Source organism: Nannobrachium achirus (genome assembly GCF_963921795.1).
Source record: "Nannobrachium achirus genome assembly, chromosome: 10".
In the NCBI taxonomy this organism is placed as follows: domain Eukaryota; kingdom Metazoa; phylum Chordata; class Actinopteri; order Myctophiformes; family Myctophidae; genus Nannobrachium; species Nannobrachium achirus.
The window spans coordinates 36268755-36288899 of NC_137819.1; the positions used below are offsets into that span (position 1 = coordinate 36268755).

General features: G+C 42.6%; 1 protein-coding gene across 1 annotated transcript; it reads right to left on the reverse strand.

Moving 5' to 3' along the window:
• Positions 1-955: 955 nt before the first annotated feature.
• Positions 956-16639, reverse strand: bmp8a (bone morphogenetic protein 8a; the record flags this gene model as incomplete). Its single annotated transcript, XM_080735439.1, has 7 exons — positions 956-1105; positions 1725-1835; positions 2092-2171; positions 2720-2899; positions 3839-3987; positions 5563-5755; positions 16051-16639. 7 exons carry the CDS (start codon positions 16637-16639, stop codon positions 956-958), a joined length of 1452 nt encoding a protein of 483 aa, XP_080591565.1.
• Positions 16640-20145: the final 3506 nt, after the last annotated feature.

A 20145-nucleotide genomic window follows, 5' to 3' on the forward strand; every position in this document is an offset into this window, starting at 1 on the left:
ATTCAGTGACGATACCTCATCGTTGGTCTAATATAGATTCTCTGGGACCTGCATTTTGTATTGACCAATAAAAATCTGAAATCAGGATCCATTACAAAGAACAATACTTGTTAAAACAGACCCTTGTCCTTCCTTATGTAGCAACCAACTCTATGGTAGCAACTAACGGGTATAAAAATTTAGAGCCATGGTTTGGCTTTGGCTAAATCTGTGCCAGCACAAAATAAATCTTAAATGTTAATTTAACCCTGAATGTCTACAAATGTATCCAGGTCCATTCATTACCGGTGTGCTAAGTCAGGCAAGCAAATAGAAAAAAAAAACATCTGAATCTTAAACTCACTGTGGTACAGATCTGATCTACCATATGATCTTTTCCCCTAGAGGAGAAATAAAAAAGCCAAAACAGATGAAAGGTATGGGAAATTAATGTATGTGATGACTTAGAATAGAGTGACTAGTCTATACACAATTATAGTTGTCACTGTCACTGATTCTACAGTAGGTAACGAGAATAGTGACCATCACTAGCTCTGGTCAGTAGCGTGAGAACTATATAGACCAGAGCTAGCTTTCTAACTCTCAGCATGTTAGACAGAATACCCAAAATAAATGTAAATTCAACGACATTATGTCTAGAAAAATCTTGACCCTTTTTTGAACTGATTGGTCAATTAACTCACAAATCCTACTCTAATTGGTTGCAAATGTGGTGCTGGTGCAGGTTCACTCTTCTTCTACCACAAAGATATACATTTGTTGGGGCTTTAAAGATACAGACCCAGATCTGTCCCACAAATATGTTAAATATTAGTTTCTCTTTCTGTTTATAAGCGCATTTGCCCAGGATTGGAGTTTCATATTGGTCCTAAGTATTGACTTAGTTTGGGGCTGGGACTTGGCTCACTCTGTGTCCTGGCCACTGGCTTGGATATAGTGGCTTTCTCGTGAAGCATCATAGACATCCACATGTTTTGACCACCATGTTGCGGTGTTTTTTGAGGATGACATTGTTGTTGTCGTCATAGAAGAGCACAGAGATGGGGCTGAGCTTTGTAGGGGCACAGCACGCCTTGGGAACCTCGTCTGGTTTCAGGAGGTGCACCTGATGACAAGATTGGATATTAACAGGCCTATATTTAAAAAAGAAAATTATACCTATAATTCCTACAATTGAAACATTTTAAGCAGGCAGTGGCAGAATGTTACAAGAAGTATGTGGTACTAGATATCTTACCGGTGAAATTCTATCAATGGGACAGCAGATGGAGCCATTATCTAACTATTAATTTTCCTAATGTCTGTCTGATCTCTGTCAGTCTCTGACATTATAGTACTGACAACACAGACTGGCCTGGACACGGAACACCATATATGGGCATAAAAGAGAGCTAGACAGACAGCGATAAGATATCTCCATATAATGTATGTCCATGAACTACAGCGGTGTATTGCACGACTGGACGCCAATGGTGACTATTCTGCCCAATGGGCACTGATCTAGTATTGTAACAAATTGACGTAAACGCTCCAATGCTCTCCTAGTTCAGAAGGATTTATTTTACATTCACAGTATTTATTGTGTACAACTATCTTATGTACACTTGCACTTCCACAATGCTGTGACAATTTTTAAACAAATATAAATTAGATTCTATATATATGAACTACATGTATTAACTGGTTTGTCTAAACATTGTCACAGCGTGGTTGCAGGCACTGACCACTTGCTGGATGAGGGCATGGTTGGTGGCGTTCATGCAGGAACCCAGGGGGTAGAGGCATTCTCCATCACAGTAATAAGCAGAGTAGCCTGTAGGGGCCAACACCCAGTCCTGAGAAGAAACACAAATTATCATAAAAAAATAGAAAATGTGCTCAGTCAAGCACAGTCCCACCACCAAGGTGGCAGCTTGTTTATAATGAAGCATAATGATATTGTGTTTTTCTTTTTTTTTTTTTTCTTGTGTGAGACAAAAACTGTAACAAATGTGATTGAAAAATGTTTTGCAATTCAGTCCTTTTTAGATAAGAGATGTTGTAAATCCTGCTGTAAAATAGCAGAATAGAGAAAATCAAAGTGCGGCTGACCTTCCATCCCAGGTCACTGAAGCTTACATACAGCTCATGCTTTTTACACGCCTGGCGTCCACTGTTGGCATGGCTGTGGTCTAGGACACGCAGAAGAGATTTTACATAAAGGTTAGGCTAGATTGGGGCTTACATCCAGAGACTTAATCAAGTACAAATGTATAATAATATGCAGTATAATAATTCCCAAAATAACATTTACAAGCAAGTTAAGCAACACAATCTGGGAACCCATCTGCATATCGTCGTTGTCGGGTGGAAATCTTGTAAGCCCAAAACTCTTCGTTTTGCATTTATCATTTAAAAAATGATTTAAACTAGTGAAAACAGCCGATCTACAAGCACACAGCGCCTCGCTGTGTGCTTGTAGATCGGCTGTTTTCACTACCTTTGTGCGAAGGCCTTGTATGATGAAGCAGGCGCACTACCTTGTGGAAAAAACGTACAAATTTGAAACTTTCTGCCAGACAGTGATGATGTATTTGTTTTTTAAATATGTAGAGATTGAGAGATTATACAAGCAATATAATCCTGAGACACTCCTGTTGTACTCTTTTACATCTTAATTTTGTATATTATAATTTGTTTTTAACATCATGCAATTGTTGCAGATATTTGCATACCGCACCTTGAATGCTGGGGACAGGCAGGTCGTATTTGGTTTTCTTCTTCCGGGGGTGTGGTTTTAGGGCCCGGGGTGGGCGACACGGAGCCTGGCTGGCCCTGAAGAAGGTAACCATGAACGGCTGTTTGGAACGAGGACCCCGGCGGCCCACCAACCCCACCCAGCCTGCAGATAAGGAGCGGTCTGAAAGAGAAGCAATTGAGAACTGTCAAAAGTGTTTGAAACAATATCAGCTATACTCTTTAATGTTAGCAAAGTTTAACAAGTTGGTTAAATGAAATCTGTGTGGCAAGTACTTCTGCAGTGAGTTGTGTACAGTATTAGCGGTTTTAGTTGTATTACTTACTACAGGAGGAGCTAACATAATATCAATGTTATGTGCCAGGTGAATTTAGCTTTCAGTTGATCTCCCTCTTCATTTGAAAAAGGTAAACATTGCCATGTTTTCTGAGTTTTACTTGCTACAGTTCTTGAACCCTGCTAGTGATCTCTTTACATTTGTAAATATAACCATAGTTTAAACTTAAAAGATCACATTCAAAATGGCCAGGTGCAATTATCTATTTCAACCTGCTGCACTACAACCAAAGTTGGTTTGGAAAAGATCACTGCTGCCATGTTTAAATTCAACAATGTCTGAGCTATGCTCATGTCAGCAAGGTTGTGTGACCAATTATCTTTGGTCACCATCCTAGACCATGGGTCTTCAACAGGGGGTCTGGGACCCCTAGGGTGTCCTCAGAGTTACTACAGGGGGTCCTCCAAATCTTTGAGTGATTCATTTCTTTTTTTCTCCTTTTTTATATTAACCACTTGAACCCTAGTGTCCACTCCCTATTCAGAGAACTATAGCCAAAAATAGCAGATCTACAAGCTTGTAGATTGGCTAGTTTCTTTGCTTTGGTGTAGAAGGGAAAAAGAGTACTGAGTGAAAGGTCAAGTGTATTAAGTATTGACGGTTCAAGTGGTTAAATATCTGAAATCACGAATTGACATACACTGACGATTGTGCTGTCAAACAATGAAACTATATGGAATCTATGAAAAGGTCCCTGCTTCATCTCTCTCTCAACTAAGGGGTCCTTGGCCTGAAAACGTTGAAGACCCCTGTCCTAGACCCACCTTCCTCGGTCTCCACATAGAGCCGTATGCCCAGGTTGCTGCGAGGGTGGAGGAGCCAGCGGTTGGATGCAGAGGTCACATCAAAGGCCAACCAGCCCTCCTGACCTGCAGGCGTTGACTGTATGTCCAACAACACCAGCTCTGGTTCTCTGGGGAAATAAGACAACATTGTGTGTTGACCCATCACCTTGTACTGCGACCGTAGGTCGCTACTTAGTATGAAAAGCTCCAGCTCATGTCTGTCCGTCACTCTTCCGACATCACGACACCTCATCCCAGCTCAGCAGAAGGATATAGCTGACCTGTTCTGACATCACCTCATCCCAGCTCAGCAGAAGGATTTAGCTGACCTGCTCTGACATCACAATGATGTAAATTAATTCCGTCCTTGTCCCTTTTATGCCTATATATGGAGATCCCTGATGTCCATCAATATTAAGCCCATGTGCGTCACAGTGCGCGATGCCTCATCCCAGCTCATCCATGTTTGGGAAAATATGGCCACATTTTGGCCAACTTAAACCAACCAACCAGATCTGCATTTTTTTTGGTCAAAGCTGATCCCATTAATAGTCTTTAAAAGACAAAGGAGCGGCCGAACACACAGTGCAAATATTTATTTTATTTTCATGCCAAAGCGCCAGTGCTCGCTCAGCAGTCTGCTGTCACCCAGGCGGATCCCAGGTGCACACGCCCATGTGCACGACCTCGCCCTTAGGCCGCCTTACTGGTATATTTCCCTGATTCTAGGCAGGGGTCATCGCCATGCTGGCTTGAGGTGGACATTTCGGTCAAAATTCGCCACAGACAAACAAACTGAGCGGACAGTAATAGTACCAGAAAGAAACACAATCAGTTCCATTCGAGCTGCTCTCGAAGTGTGAGACATCACCTCAGCTCCGGAGACAAAGCAGGCTCACTGTGATCTCTGCTGTGGGATCACAACAGCCCAATCGGGAGAAGATTGAGACAGAGCAAGTGTCAGCAAGTGATGACCCACGTAGTATGTGGCCAGGAACTACACACAATATCTTATTTTAAAGGGAGACATAGGTGCATAGCCAAAGTTGCAGCCCAAGCTGAACAGTTTGTATGCAAACTTCAAGGTTTTAACACCAACCGCCCGGAGGTAGCCCCGACGACCACTGACGCAAATGGCATGCATGTTGATCATTGCTGAGGCCGATGTGAAATCATTCAAGCACGTCAAAAGACAGGCAAGCTGGATGGCATCCCACTGATCCCAGTCCAGGGCTGGGTCATTAGAGTGTGTGCATAAGTGCATGCTGGGGGCCTCTTCCTTTGCTTGCATGTAGTCTCTCCTGCTTCAAATTCTCCACCATTGTTTCGGTGCAAAAATGAAAGAAAGTAAGGTAATAATGGAATCGTTGGCATCCCCTTGCCCTCACACAAATGCTTTGAGAAACATGTTCCTGGACAGCTTCTTCACCAGAAATCCAGGATTATAAACAATTGACATTAACAGCCTGTTGCCTGTCTGCCAGAAATTACTACACGCACGCACTCACGTGTAGCCAAGCACACATTATGCACAGCTCTGCACACATTATGCACATCTGTTAAGGCAAGGCCTACACACAAACACCTTACACACACAACACATTATTTATTTATATAATTTACAGGCCCCCGTCACTTTATAAATGTATACAAACATATACTAGGCCATAAGATATATACACCAGCATATGTTTTTTAAGCACCTGTGTCTGTTCTCTCGTTGTATCTCGTAGACAGAGATGTGCAGGGTGCGGTTGGCTCTCTGTCCCAGAGTCAGGGTCTTGTAGATGCGAAACTCTGCGGCCGTCACGGTCTCTCCCTGAGGGAGGGGAGTCAGGTCGAAGCGGAACTCCTTCCAGTATGGACGAGGCTGAAGCAGGTCTCGCTCCTGCTCCACTGACAGAGACAAGGGAGGTAGAGGAGAGTACATTTACATTACACCCAGTGGACAGTAACAACGTAGGATAACCTATTTAGGCCTAGGATTATTGACTGCTTTAACTATTGAAAAATAGATCTACAAGCTCACAGCGCGGCAATCGTGAACATTTGAATTTTGACCCGATTCTATAAGTGTCTTTTGAATCCTAAGGTTTTTTTTAAAAACCTATCTTTCTATGTCAGCAATCTGGCTAACTCTGGCCATCATCAAAAAAAGGTCCTTTTCACTTGAACTGGAGCTTAGTTAGTCTGTTCTTGAGAGACTGCTATGTCAGTGGTTCTCAAACCTTTTCATGTGAAAGACCCCTGTAAAAAAATATTCATATCTCAAAATATTATAGTTCCAAGGACCATCCAGAAGCAAAAAGAGTTACAAACGTTCGCTCTAAAAATACATATATTCAAAGATTTGCACACATTTTCACGACTTTATCAAAAATAGCAGATCTACAAGCTCGCATGTGAGCTTGTATATCTGCTATTTTTCAACAGTTAAAGCAGTAAATAATTCTAGCCCTAAATGGGTAATTAAAGCATTATTACAAATTATTACTTAAACCATTATTCTATGCTATTTTATCTAGGTGTGTTAAAATGTACATTTGGTAGTCATGTTCGTTTCCAAAGATGCTTTACAGACGCGTTTCCCCCTATAAAAAACTATTCTTTGATAGTATTTTCAATCAAAGGATAGTTTGATGGGGCAACAACAAAAGACATATTGTAGCCTACTTTTGACTCCACTTCATTTACAGGGAGGGAAAAGGTACATTATGAATGTACTTAGGAAGTACTTTTGAATACTTGAGTATTTACTTGAGTGCTGTATTCCATTAACCATTGTAAATTTTAGTATTTACATTTTTCAGTACTTTATAGTTGTACTCCACTACATGTAGGCCTTCACTACATCCACTACAATTATTTGAAAACCTTAGTTACTAATTAATGTACTTCCATGGCAATCGGCCAAGTCACACACTGGGCAGCAAATATGAGTCATGACACTAGGCTACGGTATACTGGATTCAGCATTCGTGGAAGATAGTATAAGATACTATCGTGACAACTAAATAGTTAGCTCATAGGATTTAGAAGGAGAGTGAACATTTTCCAAGCACTGGTATGAAAACAACATTCCACTTAGAAATCACACACATCCCTGACCCCAAGGCTATAGGCTTTGATGACACTGGTGGTGACAACAAAATATTTAAGCTCATAGGATTTAGATGAGAATTCAAACGTTCCAAGCAATGGAATCAAACTACGAGCCTTGTGCTTACAAACCACATACACCCAACTCTTGTGCTGAAGAGCTTTTGAAGACAGACAACAAAGTACTTAAGCACAAAATAAATAGATGCAGAACAAAACACATTTCAAGCTCTGGTTACAAGCAAGCTTCTTCAAATACAGTACATCTTGGTATAATTTGTTTGGTACTGTATGTTCACATTTCTTTCTTGACTTCAAACATCTGTTCCTTTATGAGCCTGCACTAAGAAGTGATTATTTTTTTATGTTACATTACATTACGACTAATATGGTAGACAGAGCTGCAGAGTTGAGACAGGAACAGCATAGTTGCGACCGTAGGTCGCATTTACTATCAAACCCTGCACAAAGTGTAAGTCTGTCTGTCAGTCTGTCTGTCACACCTCACACGTCACACTCTTTCCCTGCTCATATCTCCGCAACCGTTGCCCCGATCCATGCCAAATTTTGCACACACACTCCTTACCTGCCAAACTACAACCTCCAAGGACCCCCGGAGCTCCAGGGACCCCCAGGTCCCTGGGGGACCCCCAGATGTAAAAAATGACCAAATGTGCTAAACTGACCAAATGACCACCCTAACGGGGCTGCTCACGGGGAATTCCCGGGGACCACCGACTCCTGGTGCTCCAGAACGGATGCAAAAGTGGTGGCGCCCCCAGTGGAGGACCCCCTACACTGCAGCTCACATAAAATGCCGTAACTCCGGCTAGGAGCGACCGGGACAGCCGGGGCCGGTACCTATTCGTCCGCCTTGCCGGCGCGGAGACCCCACCCCTCATTTCTCACATGGCCCTCTTCTAGCGCCACCATGAGGCCGATTCTTGCAAAACACATTTTTGGACACTGCTCCTACAATTTTTGCCCTAAAATCACGCAAATCGGTACACAGTATGTCTACACTCATCCCATCAACATGAATCTCTCCCATATAGCGCCACCTCCAGGCCGATTTTTAAAAACACATTTTTGGACACTGCTCCTACAGATTTTGCCCTAAAATCACGAAAATCACTACACAGTATGTCTACACTCATGTCATCAACATGGATCAGGAAGATTTTGGCAAAACACATTTTTGCCCTATTTGTGGAGATAAGTGACCTACGGTCGCTTATCTCCCGATTAGGGAGTCTTACTGGTATAGTAAAAGACTGAGTGAGATGTGAGATACTGAAAGTGGACCCATACGGTATAATAAGGTGTTTCCCTCCGGATGTTCTTGGGTGGTGGTCAGTGCGTATACATCATACCATGACTTCACCAGACCACCAAATCTGAATTTAAAACCAAATCGCATCTGTAGCACAGGTTAAACATTTGGAGGGGCGACCTGACAGCAGCTGAATGGTTATGGTGCAGAGCACACAGAGTGCAACGCTCTGATTAGTAGGACACCCCGGTGACAGATCAAATATACAACCATATTAATTAAGAAGTTGACAGGAGACACGCGCATGTGTGCACGCGCACACACACGCACACACACGCACGCACACACACCACATGCAACCAGAGCATCAGCACCCTGTGTGTCCTTGTGGAGCCCCGCAGGGCTGTGAAACACCCATGGTTTGTCTCACACACACTACACACGCACGCACGCAAGCACACACACGCACACACACACACACACACACACACACACACACACACACACACATATTACTGTATGTTGAATAGAGACAATACAGGTTTTGTGGACACCCCTGACTATCATACACATGCGTGTGCACACACACTTGACACACGCAGAGCACACAGTGGAGTGTACAGTAATTAGAGATGCTAAGGGCTTTGGACCACAGCAGCTGCTCAGCACACATACCACTAATTACAGCATAGGCTCATATTTTTAGATTTGCTCTCCTCCACAGCAGTATTTTCATCTCCTCTCCAACCGTTACTCTTTTTTCAGCGTGTGTCAGAAGGGCCTTTAATTCTAACCAGCTGTGTCTCCTATATCCCTCCATGCTCATACGTGGGCAACACGCGTGTACACCCACGGTGATCCAACGTTTAATTACACATTGGGGAATATGTGTTATGGCTAATTTGTCTATTTATTTTACGTTTTTCAAACAACGTATTGGCCATGGCTGCGGCGCAAAATACCAGACATTGTTTAAGCAAAATGCTTATAATGTGACCGATTGTTACCCGAGTGTTCAAGTAACCGCTGACACAACTGCATGAGCCCGAGGCCTGCAGAAGACTAGAAGGGTCATCACATATGGTGGTGCTTGAAAGTTTATGGTGTCTTTAAAATATTCAACATTTCTAGCCCGGGCGGCTAGGGTAGCGGCCTGGTAGCGTGTTACGGGTTCGACTCCCGATCCCTGCGACCTTTGCTGCTTGGGGAGCGCCAACCATCCTGTTGAAACAGCTGATCTACAGTACAGATCTCAGTATGAGCTTGGTTCACATGCTTGAAAAACACTTGTTCATGCGCGTGGGGTGTCTCAGCTTTGTCAGATGCAAGATGGGAGGGGGGCTCTTAGGAAAAATCGAAATCATCAGATGTATCAGTTATACTTAAGTAGATAAAGGTAACCCAGTTAAGCAAACGAGACAGACATATTATAGATGCCCCACACATTAAGTCTAGTCTGGGTCATTAGGGGTGTGCAGGGTGGGGCCTCATTGGCTCGTTGGTCTAATGGCTCATTGGTCAATTGCCTCCAGGAGTCTATAAAAAGCCTGTCCATGCCATTCTGAAGATGAGATCCAGAGGAGGCCCCCTTCATGCCCTGTTGTACTACGTTTAGTTAGGTTTAGTTTTGCTTTCCATCCAACACCCTGCACCACACCATGTTCCACTCATCCACACTTACACTACTGATTACTGACCCCACACTTCATAAGTTCCTTTTGGCATTATGTTATGTTGTTGACAGCCTTATTTAGTTTGTTCTCCCAGGCCTCATTTAATACACTCTCTTATACGTTTTACCATGTCTCCTCTCTCCAATCCTGAGCCATGACCTGTGCCAGTCATAACAATCATTTATTTATTGAGAAAAAGTATCCAATATTACGTATCTGTGAGTGGCAAAAGTGGTATGTGAATTTGAATGTGAAATTGGATTCATACAAAGGTATGACAACCCAAACAAAACCATATGGAACAAAGCAGCAGTAGGTGAACTTACAAAGGGAAAACAGGCATCACCAGGGCTCACCTTGGTGCATATTGAAATGACCCTAATCACCACCTCTGGTATGAGACATTAAAGGGATAGTTCACCCCCAAAATGATCGATTATTCACCCCATGGAGACTTGAATTTGTGGATTGTATTTATTTCCCCAATTGTACCACAAGAAAGGTGACTTGTGTAATCTGGCCCTGGCTAAAATTGGTTGGTTGGGGAGGCGTTTTGAGCATATTTTATGCTGCCTGGAACCCCATTATTGTCCTGACCACGTTTTGGCGTTATCGCATCTTAACGTCTCATACCAGAGGTGGTGTGTAGCGGTCAAACCATCCAAATGTATCATCATAGTATGCAGCATGCATGGTGAGCCATACTGAGTCCTGTTGGCCCTTTGTATACCTGTAGGTTCTGCTGCTGATGTTTTGCTCCTCATTGTTTTGTTTGAGTTGTCATCTTATTGCCTGTAGCCTTTTGTAAAACCAGACACTAATTTCACCTCAAATGTACTGCTAATCCTGAATGTTACTTTTGCCTCTCACAAAGATATGTAATATGGCATCATTTGCCTCAATAAGTAAATGTCAATGAATAGTTTGTTTGTCTTCTTTTTTCATTTTTTATGTTTAATTGGGGTGTCTCTTTATCAACTTGAAAGATTGATGAAATATCTGAATAGAGTTGTCAGTGTTGTTCTAACTTCTGTTTTCACATTAGCCCTGCCATGATATTATTATCATCACTGATTTTGCTCTCAGTACCTGTGCTAAATGCATTATTGAGATATGTCTATATAGAAGCCACTTTTAGACGTTGCCCCTTTTATTTTATTTTTTATAATTTTTTTCCCCCGTATTCTGGGGTGAATATTCTGCTAAAATAGCAGATCTACTTGCTTACAAGGCAAGGCATTGTGTTGTGAGTTCATAGATCAGCAAAATGCTGTATATTGTTTGTAGAGGGCAAAAGGGCAATAGTAGAGGGCAAAAGGGGAGTGGGGGACCAAGGATAACTTGGCACTTTTGTGGTTAAGTGGTTAATCAAGTGCAGAAGACAACATAAGAGTGCACAATTGAATGAATAAGACAACATAAATGTTAAGAAAACATGCACAATGTCAAGTAATAACTTCATGTCTCTTTTTATTGTGGTTGGTATTGCTTTAATCCAATTCCTTGCTTTCTTGTAAGGCCAGAATTGGTCTGTTTCAGAATTAATGAGAATTAATTAATGATATTCATTTTATCAGTCACGCCTCCTTCCTAACCCATTGTAACTTCAAACGACATTTTAACCATGATAAATTAATTGAAAACAGGTGACTCGTACTGCCTTCCTGATACATAAGGAGGCTGTGTTAAAAAAGTAAATAAAACACGGCCTCCTCACGTATTAGGAGGGCAGTATGAGTCACCAGAACTAAGGACAGATGTTTTCCATGAATTTATCATGGTTTGAAGTTACGGTTCGTATAGGAAGGGGGCGTGTCTGATAAAATTAATATCAAATATCTAAATACTGAAACTTAAAAACTGTTCCGGGTGTTCCCAAAAGCCTGATTAGACGATAAAATAACCAAAAGTTTTGTTTTAAAGTGAACTATATCCCTTTAAGTGTTTAACTGCTAGGCTACTCTACTCTAACTTTATAAGACATAACATTGAGAAGAGACAGTAAAGAAACGGGTCATCTAGGTCTAAACGTTTGCCAGAGTTGTCCGTTTCAAACACGGCGTCTGTTTCAAACATGCAGCAATAGGATTCATTTGAATGCACAAGAAAACATCTTGGACATGTAGGAAGAAAATGTTAATTTTCCCACGGTAAACAGAGGGAGGTTGGACGGTCCATTCCAGGAGAGGTGGAGGAAGGAAGCCATTGAGAAAAGGATGTTTAATTTTTATGCTCTCACAGATAGTATCAGTCAGACTACTGTGAGCCTCAGTGGTGGAAAGTAACTAAGTACATTTACTTAAGTACTTTTTTTAAAATTTTAGGTATTTGTACTTTACTCGAGTATTTCCAATAGGCCTACTTTAAATTCTACTCCACTACAACTCTGATACAAATATTGTATGTTTACTCTACTACATTTATTTGAAAACCTTTGTTACTAGTTACTTTTGATTATGATCACAAAACCATTTATATACATTTTGAACATTTGAAAATAGCCGATCTACAAGCTCACAATGCGTTGCGATGCGAGGAATTGTGAGCTTGTAGATCTGCTATTTTCAAAACAATGTTATACATTTGAAAACTTGAAATATATAGGACATTCTGTCTAATGACTACTTACTTTTGGTACTTTAAGTACATTTTAACACCAATGCCTTTGTACTTTTAGGGTGCCCTCACACCAAAATACCTATGGGAGTGGAATCTGCGTTCCGCCAATGCATTTCAATGAGAAGGGAGCGTTTTTTGCAGAAATCCTCTGCTGGCATGAAACCGCTTCACTCTTATTGAAATGCATTGGCGGAACACGGATTCCACTCTCATAGGTACTTTGGTGTGAGGGCACCCTTACACATTTTTACATTTTGAATTCCGGACTTTTACTAACAGAGTATTCTACATTGCAGTATTGATACTTTTACTTAAACATTTGAGTACTTTTTCCACCACTGTTGTGCTTATGGAGGGAGAATATCTCAGTTGACTGGAAAACAAATTGCATGTCAAAAGCATTGTTGCCATGTCTGCTTATTGTAAGCAACGTTTGGCTTGTTTTTCTGTAAAATTGCTTGCGTCCTTTTTTTTCTTCTTTTTTTTCTTTTTTTCTTTTTTGCTTATTTGTGAAGTGTAGTTGCTTATTTGGGCTTGCTTCCATTTTTTTATTATTATTTAAATCTGTGGTTCTCAAATATTTTCATGTCTTGAACCCCCAAATTAATATGTATTTGTCCCCAACCCCCATCTGAAAATGTTTTGTATACAGTAGGCCTATATAGGTTTAACGTGCTCAAGTGGTTTGTTTTCCTTGTTGCTTTTCTCTCACAAAATCTATCTGGCAACACTGGTCCAAAGCTGGCGTATAAGAGATCTACAGGCAGGCTGACTTCACCACTTTAACTTTCAAAATGTTTTTAAAAGTACTGAAATAAGCAGATCTACAGGCTCATAGAAAGTTGAAATATAGGGAGGTTTCTGAAAGTTGTTTCCCCAATTAATCAGATCATTAAATTCACACCCAATGATGTGTATTATGGAAGTTGGAAAGTAACCAGCATCCTTTTACTCCATTTAATTGGAGTAAAAGTTTGTAGAAATTAGTCCTGGACTGCTTCTCTGACAGAGATAGTCAATGCATTTACTATTAATGTCTGTTAAAATACTTAACCCTCTTTCTATCGTCATGATTTTCAGTATGCTAAATACTAAATATCTAAATTAGTATATGAACATTCTTGAATTAAAGCATGTGGTTATAAGCTGTCAAATGCAATACATTTCAAAGCAATAACATCTCATTAAATTAGCAATTCTCTATGGCCCACATTCATTATTTTTAAATGGAAACCAAGGTCGTTCACAATGAGCCAAAATACAATATAATTGTGGGCTCGCCTGGAAGGCGAGCACACGTATGTTATCTTCATTATTTATCTATCAGTCAGTCAGTATCCTCAAAACTTTGGCGCGATTCATCTCTTAAACGCTTACACCTTTCAACACCATTCAAATTTTTATGTGTTCAGCTTACTGAGGACACGTGTGCTTGTATTTTTGGTTTTGAAATGTTTTGTAGTATAAATATAAAAAAATAAAAATGTTTAACTTTAAGCACCCAATGCATTTCCAATGGGTTTAGTGAGTGGAGAGAAGGATAATAGACCCATGTTTATGTTAAGGCGCTGTGGCTGCAGTGTTCACACTTCAGATATGCTATTTATATCATTGCGTTCACACAGGTCTGCTCTCTGATTTGATCCAAATATCTAAGCTGTGTGATGTATAAAACTATAGTTATAGTTAAAACTATAAATAAATGTCCCTCTCCACTCTACTGATTACACAGCTGTGATCAAGAATCAAGTCCGGGCGATGGGATGTAAATCCCATAGCCATATATCCTAGAGCCCGCAGGGACAGTCAGCCATATTAGTGGTTGTTGTTGGTTGTCAGGGAGATATCAAAACCAATGCATTTCCAAGTCAGATCCACAAACACAATAAAAGCCATGCTCCACTCCTCAGTCTGGAGTGGCCACATAGAAGAACGCCTTGGTTAAAGACATAGTGGAGGACAGATGTGATCTGGGATTGTTAGCCTACAGTATATGCACTCAATATACTCCACTACAGTTGGAGTCCATTTGACAGTTGCTGGTTCCCAAACACAGAATCAAAAATGTAGATCTAGAACACATAGAATATGTACAGTACAGTAAGGTTCAGTAGAGTACAGTAAGTACAGTAAGGTTCAGTAGAGTACAGTAAAGTACAGTAAGGTACAGAAAGGTACAGTAGAGAAAGGTACAGTAGAGTACAGTACAGTAAGGTACAGTAAAGTACAATACAGTACAGTAAGGTACAGTATAGTACAGTAAAGTACAGTAGAGTACAGTAAGGTACAGTAGAGTACAGTAAAGTACAGTATAGTAAGGTACAGTAGAGTACAGTACAGTAAGGTACAGTACGGCACAGTAGAGTACAGTACAGTATAGTACAGTAAGGTACAGTAGAGTACAGTAAAGTACAGTACAGTAAGGTACAGTACAGTAAGGTACAGTAGAGTACAGTAAAGTACAGTAAGGTACAGTACAGTAGAGTAGAGTAAAGTACAGTACAGTAAGGTACAGTAAGTTACAGTAGAGTACAGTAAAGTACAGTAAGGTACAGCAGAGTACAGTAAAGTACAGTACTGTAAGGTACAGTACAGTAGTGTACAGTAAAGTACAGTAAAGTACAGTAACGTACAGCACAGTAAGGTACAGCAAGATACAGTAGTGTACAGTAAAGTACAGTACAGTAAAGTACAATACAGTACAGTAAGGTACAGTAGAGTACAGTAAAGTACAGTAGAGTACAGTAAGGTACAGTAGAGTACAGTAAAGTACAGTATAGTAAGGTACAGTAGAGTACAGTACAGTAAGTTACAGTACGGCATAGTAGAGTACAGTACAGTATAGTACAGTAAGGTACAGTAGAGTACAGTTAAGTACAGTACAGTAAGGTACAGTACAGTAAGGTACAGTACAGTACAGTAAGGTACAGTAGAGTACAGTAAAGTACAGTACAGTAAGGTACAGTAGAGTACAGTAAAGTACAGTAAGTTACAGTAGAGTACAGTAAAGTACAGTAAGGTAAAGTACAGTAGAGTACAGTAAAGTACAGTAAGTTACAGTACAGTACAGTACAGTACAGTACAGTACAGTACAGTAAGGTGCAGTACAGTATAGTAAGGTACAGTACAATACTGTAGGGTACTGTACCTTACAGTACCTTAAAGTATCCTATTTGTTGGGTTGGAATCGAGCCCACACTGTTTCGAAGGAACAGTATTTCTAGTTGTATATATAATTTGCAAATTCAGTTTCCAATGCTCTATGATTTGAAATTCATGTAAAAAGTCTGTGAAAGTGTTTTATTGAAAAGCACTGCAACGCAACTGTGACACAACCAGTGAAGGAAGATTACGTCAAAACATGGAAAAAAAGAAAAACGTTCAAAATGATGTTTTCTCAACTTTTCAGTCCCAACCACAAGGGACCGACATAATGGCTTTGCCTCCCTCCCATCAGCTGACCCATCCCACCATCACCATGACACCATCTCCAACATCATCATCATCATCATCCTCCACTTACTCACCTAGGTTGACAAAGCTCATCACTGTGTCCGCCTCGCTGACCACCGTGCCGAGCGGCGGCGTGTGCGAGCTGAGCGTGGGCAGCGCTGCGTGGCTGACGTGCCCAAGGCCGTCCGCCCCGCCCAGCCTCCACGCCCCGGCGCCGTTCCCCAGGACGCCGTTCCCCGCGTCCTCGTCGCCCTCAGCCGACACGGCGTGGTACAGGTCCAGCATGAAGAGCGGCGCCGAGGAGGGCGGCCGGAGGGGAGGGTGGGGCCTGGGCCGCCCCGGCAGGCCCAGGATGGACAGGATCTCCTTCTGCATCTCCTTCTTCTCGCGGCCGCTGAGGCGCCGGAAGCTGGAGTGGACGACGGCCTCGGCCTGCGGGCCCCACAGGGCCAGCAGCAGGAGCAGGGGGAGGAGGAGCAGCATGGTCCTGGGTTGGAGGAGAGGCAGACGGAGGCCGGACAGAGACTGTCGGGGGTAAAGGCGGCCGCTGTTGTCGCTGTGCGGCTGTCTTCCCTTATGGCGGGGGCAGGAGTGTTTGTGGGTTCTCCAGGGTTCTGAGGAGCATCCAGAGACCCCAGAGGGATAGGAGATGACTGAGGCCATGGCTGTGGTCCCACTCCTGCGCCCCTCCCTGTGTTTTTCTTCTCCTGTGGCGTTCGGGATATTCTTTGTTATTACTCGTACTAATATCTGTCCTTTGGGTCCTCCACCAGTGTCTTCTGATGGTTCCACAGCACGAGAGCAGCCGGTCCAGTGTTGATGACTGAACGTCAGAGTGTCTAGTCCGTTGGCGCGTGACTGCCAACACTGTTTGTCCTTCTGACTCACAGAGCGACCACAGACAAACGCACTGTTTGATTTATGTCTGCTGTGTTTGGAGGGAAGCTGGCCGCGTGCAAGATGTGTTTACCGCCTTTAACTGCCTCTGTTTATCTGTCCCTCCTTCTGTTGCTTTCCTCCTCCTTCTCCTCTTCTCTCTCTTTACTACCTTGTCCTGGTAGGCCTTCCACTTCTCCACTGCTGCTTTCTCTCACTGCCTCCCCCTGCCCTCAGTACTAATGAAAGATAATGAAAGCAAAGGGCATAATTAGAAGTGCAGGCGTATTTGATGTGTTTGAATATAGACAAAACAATGCCCCTCTGGAAAATTGTCTCTCCTCTTTGAAGTCCTTAAACTCGGTGTTGGTTAAAAAGCGGGATAAGTACAGAGCAGGTGTCGCCAGGATTGGGGTGAAACTCGAGAGCTGTATTATCAGATCGCTTTTCAATCTCTCTTTTCAGTTGGACTTCAAAAGGAAGCAAAGGGGTGGAGTGGTGGCGGGGGCCTTCACACCTGCTGCAAGTCCATGTTCCATGAAAACCAGACCAAGCCACACAAGAAGAAGCACTAGTTCCACTGTGAAACAATGAGAAATCTCTGCTGTCCCCCCTTCTGGAAGCTTTTATCCAATTATTCTTGAAGACTTATTTATCCATTCAAGATGATCTTTCTCCCCCCACCCACGCAACTCTCTCTCTCCCCGTCCAGATGTCCTCTTTAATCCTATTGAAAAAGATGTCTCCAGAAAATCGTTCCCTGATTGTAATCCTGTGAAGAGGTGAGAAGAGATGGTTATTAATCCAGAGGGAGGGTGGGGGGGGGGTTCTTCTCCAATCCAGAGGCAGGTTCTCTGCAGTTCTTCAGCAGGTAGAAGACATGTACATCCACACATTCAGTGTCTGCTGAGAATGTTGTTGTGTACAGTATGTATGTGTGTGTGCCCTTTGAATGTGTCCCTCATCTAACTGAGGCTTGGGAGCGTGTGTAAGTTGTCCATCACCATGAGGGAGTGTCTGACCAAACCTCCCCCTTTCTCTCTCTCTCTCTCCCTTCGTAACTCTGTCAAACTCTTTCAACCCCTGGCCCTCTCTCTCTCTCTGCCCGCCTCTTATGAAAAAGTCTCTCTCTCTCTCTCTCTCTCTCTCTCTCTCTCTCTCTCTCTCTCTCTCTCTCTCTCTCTCTCTCTCTCTCAACCTCTTTCCTTCCTTTCCTTACATCCCCTGGCCCCTCCCAACTGGTCTCCTTGGGAGACCTCATCTCTCTGTCCCTCCCTTTTGCCTCCACCCATCTATCTTTTCATCTTCTCATGACTGCTTCCTTTCATGACTAAATACCGTTGAGTCTCAAACTGCTTGGTTGAAGGGACATCTTGATGTCCCAGATACTGTAAAAAAAAAAAAGAGAGAAATTATATACTTTTATTTTGTAATCACTACAAACGAGTCCACGCATGTGCCTGTGAGTGAGGTTATATTTGTGCAGGTCAAACTGCAGATGTGTTGTGTTCATCACTTGATGTTGATCATCTGACTTCATATTATGCAAATGTGTGAAGCTCCCAAGTTGCAGCATGCCTCCAGCGTCATTGTGGTACCTGTGGTTTTGGGTAAAAAAAAAAAAAGAAAGAAGAAAAGTGAAATGGCTAGGTAAGGAAATTCCACTGCAAGTCTACCTTGAGCCATAACAGTGTAGGAAACATCCAGGAAAAGTCAAATAAAAAACAAACATGTCATGACCGCTTTCTGCTCCTGCAGAGTGAACACATTTCATGTTACGGTATCTAATATTCCTCATCCTCATCCCATTTCCCGTTAAGCTCTGACTTTCGTTTACTTTGGGCAGTAGGTACTCAATGCAGGCATGCTGTATGCGCATGTGAGGGAAGAGAGTGTGTGTGTGTGTGTGTGTGTGTGTGTGTGTGTGTGTGTGTGTGTGTGTGTGTGTGTGTGTGTGTGTGTGTGTGTGTGTGTGTGTGTGTGTGTGTGTGTGTGTGTGTGTGTGTGTGTGTGTGAGTGAGAGGATTTGGAGGGAAGAGATGACTGGGCCGACTCAAATATAGTAGCGGGGCTCAGGGCTGTGCCAGGCCGTGTTTGTGTATGCTTAGCTTCAAAGCAGACTGGTACTTGTGGTCACTTTGAAAAAAAAGGGGGAAAAAAATAAAAAAAATAACACTGACCAAACCGAGTTGACCACTGTTCATTTTTCTCCTGGCCGAAAGGGCGAGTCCGAAATGCCAGGAATTAGAGTCCGACCCACTAGGTTTTCTTTTTTCTTTCTGTCTGTCTTCTGTACATTGCAGAGGGAGTTTCCACTGGAGAGATTATGGGGGTGGGACGGGATGATATATACTGTATGCTAGCGAGGAGGAGGAATTGTTGTGATGGAGATGGGTGTTCGAGAGCAAGTGTGATTGACAAACACAATAGAGCATCTCCCATTAGAAATAAATGGGAGAGGAGAGACAGGAAGAAGAGGTCAGGACCAGTGTGATGAAGCAGGGTTCGATTTGTAAAAGACGACATTCATTTCAAATTAAATTGTAAAATCGGGATATTATCACACATAACGATCAAATATATCAGACGGTACATTTCGCAAAAGGAATGTGTTTAATTAATTCTGACCAGAAGCAGGGATAAAAACATATCCCCACTGGAGTCAAGAATGAGTCACCAAAGGGGGGGGGGGGGGGGTATCAAAAGTAGAGGCACGGATCCCCCCACGTGCACCCCACCCCAGCAAACCAAACCCTGGGGAGAGAGAGGTTGGGTGATGGATTGCAGGAAAGGCAAATGACAAAATGGGCGGAAAGTGGACGGAAGAGAGGAGTGAGAAGGTTGTCCTGTTTGTGTGTGTGTATAGTAAACACAGACTCACAGCTGCGTGAGGGTGGAATCTCATAAACTAAAGCTCATCACCTCCGGTGGAACCACCAAGTAAAACCAGGACAATAAGCCTTAACGTACGCTTTGTGGCACTCAGTGTTGCTTGTAGAAAACAACTGATTCCCAGGTGATAAATGTGATAATTGCAGGAATTCTGAAATCCTTTTCGATTGATGAAATACTTTATTAGACAGAAATGTAATCAGCACGAGGTGGCCTAAGGTCAGACATTTGGGCCAAAAGGATAACACAGAAAAGTCCAGGGGGGGGGGGATTCGTTTCCATTGTGGCCCTATGTATCCAATTCATCAACAAGTGTTTCCCCCAAGGGTCCTTGTTTCTTTCCTCCGACAGCCTCACACACGCACACGCACGCACACATACACACACACACGCGCGCATGC